This window comes from Perca fluviatilis, chromosome 2 (genome assembly GCF_010015445.1).
Source record: "Perca fluviatilis chromosome 2, GENO_Pfluv_1.0, whole genome shotgun sequence".
NCBI lineage: Eukaryota > Metazoa > Chordata > Actinopteri > Perciformes > Percidae > Perca > Perca fluviatilis.
The window spans coordinates 42,108,956-42,122,205 of NC_053113.1; the positions used below are offsets into that span (position 1 = coordinate 42,108,956).

At 38.5% G+C, this 13,250-nt stretch overlaps 1 protein-coding gene across 1 annotated transcript in view; it reads right to left on the bottom strand.

Annotated features, from left to right (window-relative positions):
- cntn5 (contactin 5) overlaps positions 1-13,250 on the bottom strand; it is a 137,365-nt gene that overhangs the window by 79,283 nt on the left and 44,832 nt on the right. The window contains 2 exon segments of the mRNA XM_039787472.1: positions 8,322-8,497; positions 8,605-8,728. Of these exon segments, the coding sequence (XP_039643406.1) occupies positions 8,322-8,497; positions 8,605-8,728 (300 nt within the window).

A 13,250-nucleotide genomic window follows, 5' to 3' on the forward strand; every position in this document is an offset into this window, starting at 1 on the left:
TCCGGTCTAGCTAGATCCGGTGTGGTGTTGTAGTTTTTCTAACGTTACTAGTTGTTGCAACAGCATGTGAAAAAAACTACAAAGTTTGCTAGGCCAAAAAGAACGTTAATCTCGCGATAAAAAAAATGTATGCCGTTTAAAATGGGTTTGCGTAAACGCCGTTAATAACGTGTTTAACTGACAGCACTAGTAATGATGTAAACTACTTCTAAAATGCCTGTGCATTTTAACCTCTTCTCTTCACAGGTAACATGACTAAGACATGATACGTCTTTTAATCTAACATATAACAACTATCCAGCATAGTAAGTAACTCAGGTAAGTATATAATATGAATTGTACAGTTATAAACTTAGCATAGACCTCGATGGGAATTAGGGTTGGGTACCGAAACCGGGTCCTATTCCCTATTACCCTATTTTTTTAAGTATCGGTTCAGGCACCGTTTAGGCACCGTTTTAAAAGTATCGTTTTAGCACCGGTATCGGGAAAAAACCAAACGATACCCAACCCTAATGGGAATGCACCTTTAAGTTAGCTAGAAAGCTGAACAGTGAAGCAGATGACCAGCATGTGTAGCCTACATTCATCTAAGCTACTGAAATAACTTTTTTCTTTCACAGAATAATGCCCATGAAAACATTTATTCTAACTACATTTCACATCTTTACTTAGGGACGTATCAACTCCAAGGCTTCAACAAAAGGAGAGAACTGTTTCGCCTGAACACTGTGGCTTGCTCTTTGTTCAACCGAAAACAAAAGCACTATCTACTGTAAAATATCCACTAAGGACCAGTATAGCAAACTAACCAGGGATCTCAGAACAAAATTGAACATGCTATTTTTAACAATTTGTTGGATTACTCATCTAGAGTGTTACAGCGTAATAAATGTTACTTTGTTAAAGAGACTACACCTAGGTAACAATAACTCTCATTTTAAACCACAGCATTAAATGTTGGTCTTTCTGAAAACAGAGCAAGATAACTTCCCTGCTTCAGCTTCCAGACCGTGGTCGGGAAGTCAGCTACAGAGGAGAGACTTGCAGCATTTATTCATGGAGAAACTGTACACTCCCTACCACTTGATAACGTTCCTGCTAATTTCTCATCCGGTCCGATCGCCAACACCTGTCTGCTCTGAGTGCATCCACTGGCACTCTCTCTGTCGTGCCCTTAACCAGAGCTGTATAGTAACGAAGTAGTAGAACTACTTCACTACTGTACTTAAGTACTAAAAGGCTGTATCTGTACTCTACTGGAGTACATGTTTTCTCCTACTTCCACTTTTACTTGAGTACATATTTTCGATGAGTTTAATACATTTTTTAATGTGCTGCATCGTTACTCATTACTGTTGTGAATTCCTCACGCTACGGATACTGTGTAGGTTACAGTGTGTGTAGTTACGGCTACGTTAGTTACATACGATAATCCCCGAGATCGTATTGTGTTTCTTTTCATTACGGCGATCGCCTGTTCAGAAGTCAGAGACGATGTCAGTTTGTACTCTTTATATTTAGTTATTGTTGCAGCAGATTAATCTATTCCTGAGTTGTTTGAGTCTGCAGTGTGTACTGAATGTTAACCGTTTGACCATGTGATGTGAAGCTGCTAGTTTATCTGTATTTTGCTAGCTTGCTAATTTTCCACTACATCACACATTTTATTTCAGTATTTGTTAATAAGTGATTAATAACCCACTGTTATATCAGATAATAGTAGTTATAATAGCTGTGACATTAATGTACCTTTTGGGGTTTATTTCAAAAACTTCCTTCATATCCAGCAATGTACAGCTTGTGACTGCCTTAATACCAAGTAAAAAGGTGAACTCCAACAAAATGATATTCACAATTTGACTTCTTTCTTTAAAGCGCCCATATTATGCTCATTTTCAGGTTCATAATTGTATTTTAAGGTTGTACCAGAATAGGTTTACATGGTTTAATTTTCAAAAAACACCATATTGTTGTTGTACTGCACAGCTCTCTCTCACTGCTGTAGATCCTCTTTTCACCTGGTTTCTGTTTTAGCTACAGAGTGAGACCTCTTTTCTTCTTCTTCTTCTGTACTATCTTTGATTGTCTCACACTTTGCCCCCTCAGTAGCTCAGATGTAGATCATGTCAGCTAGCTAGGTCCATAGACACGGCAAAGACTGTTTCTCCAACTTCAGTCAGTTACAAGGCAGGATTAGCTGGGAGACTTCTAAATGAGGGCACACATGTAAGTAGTTCTTTTGTAGATTATGGTGAACTTGTGTGTGTTGTAGCAGTGCTTTGCTATTGAGAACGAGGTACCATGCTAGTGTTAGCATTAGCGTTAGCATGCTAATGCTAACGCTACGAGCTAACGGTTGCGGTTAGCCAGCTCATTTCGGACTGTGACGTCACAGTCCGAGCCGATTTTGAACAGCTCACTAGGAGACTGAAGGCAGGACACATTCAGAAACCGTATCTCACTCAAAACAGCATGGATGGATTTTTTTCAAAGTTTGTATGTGTGTGGAAGCACCAGAGACACAAAAGAACACCCCAAATCCCAGAAAAAGTGATTTTTTCATAATATGGGCACTTTAATAACAACATAACACAATACTTGTACTTTTACTTTTAGTACTTGAGTAGTACATTTTAAAATAAACTACTTGCAATACTTAAGTACAAAAAATGTTGACTACTTTAGTACCACTTAAGTGGGGTGTTTAAAGAGCACCTCAACTTCTGCTCAAGTCACTTTTTTGATAGAGCACTTGTACTTTTACTCAAGTATGGGTCTCTAGTACTTTATACACCTCTGCCATTAACCAAACACTCGCTACGCCCACACTACGCTACTTTTATAACACATGCAATACACTGTGTCAACACCCTACACATATAGTAGAGAGACACCACATGTTTGAAAAAACATATACAGAGCAGTATAGACAGAAACTGCATATGTATTGAGGAAGTGGATCAGATGATTGATTGTCAAGGGGTGTCATTACTGAAGCATTTATATGTTATGGACACATGAGATCAGGTTTTCTGACCAATCATTTCCCTTTGCAAACTACAGGTATGTAAAGTGACATTTTATTCCTGTGAAAACAACATGGTCATTAAAGCCAAACTATGTCTACATAAATGTCTTAAAATCCAGACATGCAGTGATGAAATTTGCAGCAAGCACAGGAGCAAGTGCTCAATGCAAATTAGTTATTTCAACATCAGTATGAACACAATCAATAGGCATTAACTACCAATCATTCCACATTTGTAGAACATTTCAGAGGTGTGTGTGTGTGTGTGTGTGTGTGTGTGTGTGTGTGTGTGTGTGTGTGTGTGTGTGTGTGTGTGTGTGTGTGTGTGTGTGTTATGTGTGGGTGGGTGGGTCTTCCAATGCTCAAGTCAAAGCATCCGATTAATTTCATTACTACTGTACTGCTCAGAGTGGCTCGATACCTGAGCCTCAGCCAGACTCACGTCTGCAGAGAGAGAACTCTTAGGGGAGAAAGATCAGAGGCCTCCTTTCTGCCTGCTTCCTTCAAAGTCACGGCTGAAAAACAGCTCAAGTGTGAGTTCAGCAGCTCCGAATTTCAAAACAAAGAAAGAAAAAAACATCGTACTGAAACATCTTTGGAGCAGCGTACACGGCCAGTGAATAGAATATACTGTGGCAAATCTTGACTGAACAGTCTGGCTGGTCCACTCGGCACGAAACAGGGCTGTGTTCAGTTTGACATCTTGACTTAAAGGAATACACCTACTTATGGGCACTTTAGCTTATTCACCCTATCCCCCAGAGTTCGATAAGTCCATACATACCTTTCTCATCTCCGTGTGTGTCGTAACTCCGTCTGGTGCACCCACCGCTAGCCTAGCCTAGCACAGATCCTGGAGGTAACCGGCTCCATCTAGCCTACTGCTCCCAATAAGTGACAAAATAACGCCAACATGTTCCTGTTTACATGTTGTGATTTGTACACAGCGTGTACAAATAACAAGGTCACATGAGACACAGCCATCTTCTAACCGTAAACAAACTGGGAACTATATTCTCAGAAGGCGAAGCACTGCTACTTCTTCTACTTGGGCGGAGTGAATAGCGCAACACCTAAAAAAGCACCGTTGTTACTCTCTGCTCCACACCACGGGGCTTCTCGTGTGCTGCGACCAAATCACTCCACCCAAGTAGCAGAAGTAGCAGTGCTTCGCCTTCTGAGAATATAGTTCCCAGTTTGTATATGGTTAGAAGATGGCTGTGTCTCCTTTAACAACCCTCTGGACTACAGTGTATAGTGGAGTGCAACAGGTACATAACTTCAACCAGTGCCAAAAATGTATTTAAACTAACCCAGCCCAAATAAAATTAGTCTTTGTCGTTGTTTGATAACTACTAATAACAATTTGCATAGGGGCCAGTAACAAATTGACTTTAGGCAAGTAGGATTTGTATTTACTTGAAATCTGCAAAATGTATATGCAAACTGTAAGAGTTGACGATCTCTAGGAATTAGCATGCATCTGCTTGAAATTATAGAAGGTACAGTTTGTAATTGGGAGTATAATGTTCCCCAACTAAAAACAGAGATACAAGGAGCCTGCTGACTGTATGGGATGTCTCAACATACACTGAACATAAGTCAAATAAGTTGACCAGTCCATTTCAAGTCTTAAACAACATATACAAGCATATCATTATTTCTTTAAAACACTCAGTTTATGAAGAAAATAATTGCTCGTGTATCTGAACCAGTTAACCAGATAGACGACTGTGTCAAGGCATGAAAATGTGCAGCGCCAACCTGAAATGGGAGGGAAAAGTTGAGCTCCACACTGAGTGATAAATATCCACCATTTGTTATGCTGAGAGAGAGAGGCAGGTTCTGCATCCAAATGTGTGCTGCAGGGCACCTCTCTTTGTTTCTGTGGCTAGCCTTTTGAAGGGTCACATTTGAAAGAAATGTAGACTTTCTATGAGGATATTTCACAGTGATGCTGTTGGATATTTGTACTGCTTAAAGCTGAAGAATCAGCCACACCAAAATGTGTCACTTCATAAGGTAAATAGCCATAGATAAGAATTAAAGGAAAAGGAAATTTGGTCATGGGATGAAGACAGGTTTTTTAGCTTAGTGAAGTTGAAGATGCAGCAACAACTGTTAAGCTCCCATGTCAAGTTAAGCTTATTTAGGAATTTATGTGATTTTTTTTAAATGAAGAAAATGTGTAATACTTGTGTAATACTGTAATACTACGATTTATGATTACAAAACATCACAATTTGCATTTTTGTATCATATACACACAGATTTGACCTGTGATGTTTATGGAAACGGTTCTATTTCCTATCAATATACACATACAAATAAAATTAGATTGAATATAGTTTCAGTGTTTCTTTAACAGTGTGATGTGCCACCATTACACAGAGAATCATTCATTCTCCCACACATTTCTGACCAACACAACAACAGTTGGTGAGATGTGGGATTTGTTGCTGACTCAACAGTGCAACTGAGACAGCCACACGTTTATTCAGCAAGTGATATTTTCGGGCTGTGGCTCCAAACCCCTAGGACTAGAAAATCCAATTTTGTGCAAAGGGAGCTTGGGTGAAGCTGATGTTTGACAAACAAGTGGCCATCGTCTCAGGTGACACACCTGCCAATTAACCAAACATGACCCCAAAGACCCTCTGCTTAAGCCTTAAAATGCTTTAAGACTTTAGACTAAAAATATGCCAAGGCGCATTAGAAGAATAGAGCTATAGAGACTAAATTAACTAGATGCGAAAAATATCTATTTGGACTAATTTGAATTTGAAGAGATTTGGTTTGCTTCAGATTGACTTCAATATGTTCAGATATTTTTGGAGCCAGGATAATGCAGCCATTACAGGTTGGTCCATCTTAAGGTGCTAGACTTAGATACTTGTGTAGTCTTGTAAGTTGCTGCTGGGCGGACAGTTGTTGAAAAGGTCTATAACTTTCCAATTCGTGTCATTCTTTCTAAGCAGTAGGTTTCCACTTCATTTCAATGGAGGAAAACAGTAAAAAAGTGAATGCTGCTGTACAATTCTAAGGAACAACTGTCACTACATCTGTGATTCACTAAGCTTTGTTTTAAGTGGGACAGAATGAGCAACTGCAGATATCTTAGTCAGGAAAAGAAGTATAACTTCGGAAATGCAAACAACAAATGAACTGCACAATAAAGAAGGTGCATAGAAAAAACCCACACTGACTCCAAAAAACTAAAATGTTGGCAAAACACTCCCCTAGAATATTGCATATAGCCACAATCAATCTGATGGATCATATAGTGCAAATGTACTGTATTTATGCAAAATAAAAATAGCTGCCCATGTCTCAGCTTGAGTGCCTACATGTTAAATTGCTCATTTTCAGCCTAGTTCAATCAGAAAAAAAGGCTGAAGCTCAATTTTTTTTACATAGGCTACAGATTGACACTCAAATGGAGAGAGGGGGAGGAAACAATCTGGACAGTTGAGAGGACAGATAAGTATACATGTTGAGGCGCAGCTTCTGTCCCTCTGAAAGCAGCAGCACTTTTTTAAAGTGGGTGTCCCTGCTTTACCATCTGGGCATTTCTGCCTGCCAATGCAGTCTGGCTTATATTTGATTTAGGTCTACTCCTGATTTTTTGTACTGATTCTTTTGATCGCGCTGATATATATGAAAGTTTGTAAAGGAAAAAAAACATAACATCTAGCTAATCTAGCCATTTGTTTCCTAAGAAATTCCTGTAAGTCCCCATAACAAGGCCTGGGCCAGTATAAAAAATGTTTAAACCAGTTTGAAATTAAGGCAGACCAGAGCAGTATACCAGATATATTATATATATTTATATATATATATATTTTTTTAAAGATTTTTTTAGTAGATTAGTAGTTTCTAGTAAACAACGTGCGCCGTTCCCCCTCCTGCCTCTACTGAAATGTGATCTCTTTCATAGCGCTGCTTGGCTGTCAGGGACACTAGCATCTCCGTTAGTGTGTTTGTTTATTAACAAACATAACATTATGTTAAACACGTTGTCATATTGCTTATTACCAGTGTTAGGCATGCTACTTAACTTCCTTTACCTACTATAAAGATTAGTGAGCTAAGCTACCAGTTATTCTACATTAAATGAAGCTTTACTACAATGAAGCTAACGTTAGCCCCCAAAGAAATGTAGCAAAGCTAATCTAGATCAACATGGCAAAAGTAGTTTACTACGTCACAGCTATTTATTTTTTTTTATAAATCCATGTCAAGACATACACGTCTGTGTTTGGCGGTGGCGTCAGTGATCCTCAGCAGTTTTATTTCAGACCGCAGCAGAAAGCTTCAGAAATGCTCTGGGAAATGTAGCTTGTGTGGACGCTACTGCACTACTTCATTAAAATATGGGAGCTAAGCTACTGAAAAGCTATTTGTTTCAGAAAACAGCGATGCTATTGAAAAGAAGTAGTAGTAAAACTAGTAATGCTACTGCCCAACAGTGGTTGCAATACAAGTGTGATTTAGTGCCGTGACGGCATCGGCACAGGTTTGCTAATGTAGGCTACTTTTTCATTTGCCAGAAGGCGTCACAGTGACAAATGCCGGTTCAACTGGTTAGCATAAAATAAAATACACCGGAACGGACCAGTGACACTGGAAATTGACCTAACTCTACCCATAACAACAAATGAGACCATGTACTCTACCTTCTAGCAACATTTCAGAAAGTGAGAATGGTAAGCTCCCTGTAGACATGCCAATAAGGCAATTATGACCATTGCTCCTGAGGAAACTGCAGAGAAAACCAACAATGCATTTTCCTTTTGAGCCCAGTGCCCCTGGTCTCTCTGTGTGTGCTGCCTTAGCCTGTGATGATGTTTTGGAGTAAGGCCAGGGGATTACTGGGGGAAGAAATGCGCTTTTTGCTCTCATTTACCATTGAGACATGGCATTTAAGGACACATACCCTGTTAGCAGTGCAACTGAACAGTATCAGATGGAGCCGGTGGGAACTAAACTCGGCAACAAAACCTTACTGTAAACAGCGTAGTGTTTATTTACCCCTGCAACCAAACAGGTTAATTTTAACTCAGAGAGACAAAGAGCTTGCAGCTAATTATTTGCTTCGTATGAGAGCCATGTTCTTAACCTAGGGGGGTTAAGAACATGGCTCTCATAAGTCTAACAGACTAAAATGTACATTTGCCAACACATACATACAGAACTACATGCTACTTTATAGAGTATATAAAATATATTATTAGACCTTGTGTATGTAGAATTGTACACGTTTGAATAAATAAATAAAAAATCTACTCACATGCAAACTGCAAAAGAGCTTCTCGACCTAGGACGGTCCCAAAGCTGTTCTCTGCTTTACACTGGTACTTCCCATAGTCAGTGATCTCACTTGCATTGGTAATAATTAAGTTTCCATCAATTAAGCTGTAGCGATAGTCTGCCTCTGTATCCACTTCTGTCCCATTGATGTACCAACTGAAAGACATAAGAATAGGAGATTGTAATATATTTGTGATGAATGGCACGCTAATGAGCTGTGAAAATAGAACTGCAATTAGGAGACAGACAAATGTATGTCACACCTGTATGTGGGTGGTGGATTCCCACGTGCTTCACAGTGCATCACCACTTTCTTTTCATCAGAATCCAAAGGAGAAATAACATCGTCAGGCTCATGGATAAAAACAGGCCCAAACTCTTCACTTTCTATGAGAAAAAAAAGGAAAAAAAGACAAGGATGATTGCAATTACAATATCGCAACATGAGTGCCACTCCGTTTTAACAACCAATTACTTTTTCTATTACTATTATTCCCCAGTTTGGTTAGAGCAAATGCATATTTCCAACCAATCTCTGATATAGGAAACAAGAGAAAAGGAAGATGCGCAGCTCCATATTGAGATGGCATTATAAACAATAAAATAGAATGCAACCATAGCTAGCATGACATTCGGCAGCAGACAACAGTTTGTTTAAACAGGTGATGACACTGTTGTGATACACTGTAATACTGATCTGGTTGTTCAACATTAAGAAACCATTCTGGTAATCCTCAAAGCCTGCCTCTTAATTTGTTTTAACTGACAAAGCTTGGAGAAGAATGGTTAAAATTTGTAAACATTACAATAAAATAGATTAAAATAAATAATACAATACACATTAAAATAATTAAATCAACCACTACATTTAAGGACAAGAATGAAGTGTTGAAAAATAATAATGTATCGGATTTATGATAAAGATTCAGTGAACAATAACGTTTTTAGCCCGGATTTAAATGAGCTAACCATTTGAGCAGACCTCAGGTTTTCAGGGACTTTGTTCCACAGGTGAGGAGCGTAATAACTGAATGCTGCTTCACATTGTTTGGTCCTAGTTCTGGAAACACACAACCGACCTGACCCAGAGGGGTCTGGATGCTTCACAGGAAACCAATGAATCTATCTGAGGATACAGTTAACCTGGTTGGACATGATTCACGTTTAGAAATGTCACACCTTTAAACTCAACCTTGAAGCTATCATCTAATTACTTTTTCATCTTTTGGACTCACTGCTGTTTGACTTGAGGGCCAAGTGATGAGCGAACAATGCTGTTAACATGAATGTTAACACACTGGGTCCTAGCTTTGCAGTAATATTTCTTGGCCTGGTTTGGGAGGGAACACATCTGCTCTCTCTGTGGCTTGTTTCCCACTAGAACCCGAATTCACATTTTACATTAAAGCAAATATGTTCAAACAATGCTTTCCAGTGGTAAACAACTACCGCTTCTCAATTGTCTAATTCCATCCTTTTACAGAATAATTGGACCATCCTACCACTGAAACTTGACAATTATTTATTGGTCAGGGAGGGAACGTTATAAGAACAAAATCTTTCCTTTTTTTCATCCAACGTTGTTTATGATCCTCCTAATAGTGTGTGGCAGGCCTCCATTTTCTTTTTTATAACAAACTCAACAAGCACAATTACATGAAATAAAATAAGCCTGTGGTAAAATTCCCCCATCTGGGACTCAGACATTGGTCAATTCTGGGCATCTACTGCTCTTATCTTTGGGCATTAATATTACTCATAGCGTCTACAGTATGAGGGGTTGGCTCAGTGACTTCCCCATATTTTGTTCTTATTGGCTGGGATCTCCGACCCCTTTTTTCTTTTGATTATTTAAGAAGTAATTTTAGAGTGTTTTTGTGTGTTTAGAGAGGCCATAACAATAGCATAGTGCACGTATCCCAAATTATTTGAAATTTGACATTTGGAGCACTGATGATCTGAAATTTAAGCCACAGGTTACCATTAACTGCAAAATGAGTGCTGCCACACTTTTGTTGTTTTTGTGGCTGGAAGGGTGCGCTGTCCTTGGGCCACATATGGGAATAAGGAGTTGGCAATAACCATTACAAGTGAAGAGGCTTTAATGGCAGTGTATTGACAAAGATTATTAATACAAATACCCAGATAAACGGAGAGATCTACATAAATCACGGACATATAATTGAAAGATGTGTTACAATATCATTAGGACAGAATAAATAGCACTACTGTAGAGAGTACCACAGTTAAGATTAGACAAACAAGTAGGTCCAAGGCATGATTAAATAACCAAAAGAAATGAGAAAATGATTTAAAAATGAAAATAATGACATTTCCTCACTGCCTAGCAACAAACTAGTTAAAGTCGCTAATGGCATGCAGCCAGAGGATTTGTTACAGCATGTTGCACTTGAAAATACTGTAAAAAGTGACATTGGGATATTTATGTTTTTTGCAGTAAGTTTGCCAATATAATGTAAAATTTGTGAAATGCTATTTAAATACATACAGTACAAGTATGACTATGACTTAGCCATGCTGTTTCTTGATCTAAGCTGCTCCTGTTGGTGATTTAAAATGGTTCACATGTAAGACTTGAACTCTCCTCGACACAAACACGCCCACATATCGTTATGCCTGTTGGACGAGTATTTTCTGCCTGACAGTCCCTGTTGCGATTCTCTTTTGTTCCTTCAGAGTGCTCTTTGATCTAGCCTTCTGTTAACACAGAAGTGATGCACTTATTGTAGAAGGTTTCTGAAGTATATTGCGTCTCAGGATCACAGACCCTACAGAACACTCCTGTGCTCGTCAGAAGAACTGTTTCTCTGAGATAATGGATTTATGAAGAATATAAGCCCAGAAAACAGATAGTTAATGATGTGCTGTGTTTGTCATGGCGCCATACAGCAGCTGAATGTCTGACAGTTTGTAGATATTCATGTTGGTTGTTTAAGGAGACGTCATTATATCAAGCATTTAGGTTTGGTTGACATTATATTTGATCTGGTGCATAAATAATACAACACTGCAAGTCACCAGTCTTGAGTACTTCTCACTATTAAGGTGCTGATGATGATCTGATGACAAACAAAGAATCATGGCTTTTTTTTCTCAGGGTATGTATAATCTCACTAACCCTTTGTCAGCAATTTACTGCTCTATAGGGAAATAAAAAGCTTTTGAAATAACACCCTAATCAGTGGAGGAAAATGAGCCGATATTAAGTTGCAAACCTTGCTGTGCATATGAGGCAAAGCAATTCAGTGCTTTTTCTAGCGCTAACAAATAGCACTGGATTTCTACATTTCTCTATACAGCTCTCTGTCTCTCCATGCATATACAGTTCATAAATAACATAATACCAGTATGCTCCATCTGCCGCTATTAAGTTTGTGGAGTGGGCCATGACATATGATGAAATAATTTCTATTCCAAAGGAAACAATAAGTTTTCAGTTGAAATGAGGAACGAGTTCAGGTACTACTAAGGCCCAGCAGAGCATCACCAGAGAAGATACCAAATGTCTGCTAATGCCATTAACTGCTAACAACTATATGTCATTGAATATGATGCCGTCTAGTTCTGCTTTATGTTACATTTTCCAATTAATTAATTTACCCTAAAATCGGGGGATGAAGCGTAAAAAAAGGGCAACAATTCCCCTAATGTTCATCTGATGTGACTGTAAACACCCTCAAAATAAAGCTGAAAGTGTATTGTTTAATTTTAAATCCAGCTAACTGGAGCACAAAGCCAATCTCTCCTGACTACTAATTCCCATACAAGCTTTATTTTATCTATTTATTGTAAAGTGTGTGGATTTGCGCTCTGCATCCTTATGCACCATGTCACTTTAACCGGACACCTTTTTTATCTGCCTGTGTCAAGTGTGATCCCGTGTGGGATACCGTATGTGTATATATATGTTCTATGTCTTGTGTTGTGTCTTTGTTGATGTCCTGTCATGAGCACACTGAAGCAAATCCCTAGCAACTTACACCGAGTTGTATGGCAATAAAGTATTGACTCTTGAATCTTCCGTTTTGCAGTTGTACCTGATCTAAATCAGTAATAACTTACAGTATACTGCTGAGAGCCATAGGAAAACGCTAAGCTTTCTGCTTCAGATGACAGGTGAAGCTAACTGTTAGATTGACATCAAAATAGTTAATAAATGGACAATTGAAGCACAGACATCTTATTTAGGGATAGTCACTGTGGTATAAGCGCGGAGGTGCCCCAACATGTACAGTAAATAAACATTGACAAAGTTACTTGTAAATTTCTGTTTTTTATAGGACACCTTGTTGATTAATTACTGGAGCTGTGTCCACCTGTGTGTGTCCAGTATATTTTGTGATTATTTAAAAAAAAGAGTTGGATTAAGAAAAAACTGACTTCAGTGCTCAAGGACATATGTTCTGTGTTTGTGTGTGTATGAAATAAGCACATGTACTCAAGCATAGAAGTTGTATAAATCACTCAACTTCAAGTGCCATGGCCATCTGTCAGTCACAGAGCCAAAAAAAAGCAATATTCCCTTTAAGCCACCAAAGGTGTATTACTTTTTGGCATCCATTTCATCCACTGAACATCAATCCAGCGCAATGGTATAATGCTGTTGTCACTACTGACAACGGAAAGACATTACTCTCACCTTGGTAATAGATATGTAAGTCATTTTATGGCTACATAGTGATAATGCTGTCAGAATGTAAAACAGACTGGCACAGAGGCACAAAGAAAGAAATAGGGAATGACTGAAACAGAAAAGAGGCACATTAAAAAAACCAGAAAGAAAAAGATTTTTTTTAATGTTATTCCTATTTTCTGCCTGTTTTTAATGTGACTAACTCATTACTCCCAAAGATCCTTTCTGCCAATTCAGCAGCTATTTCAGATTTCC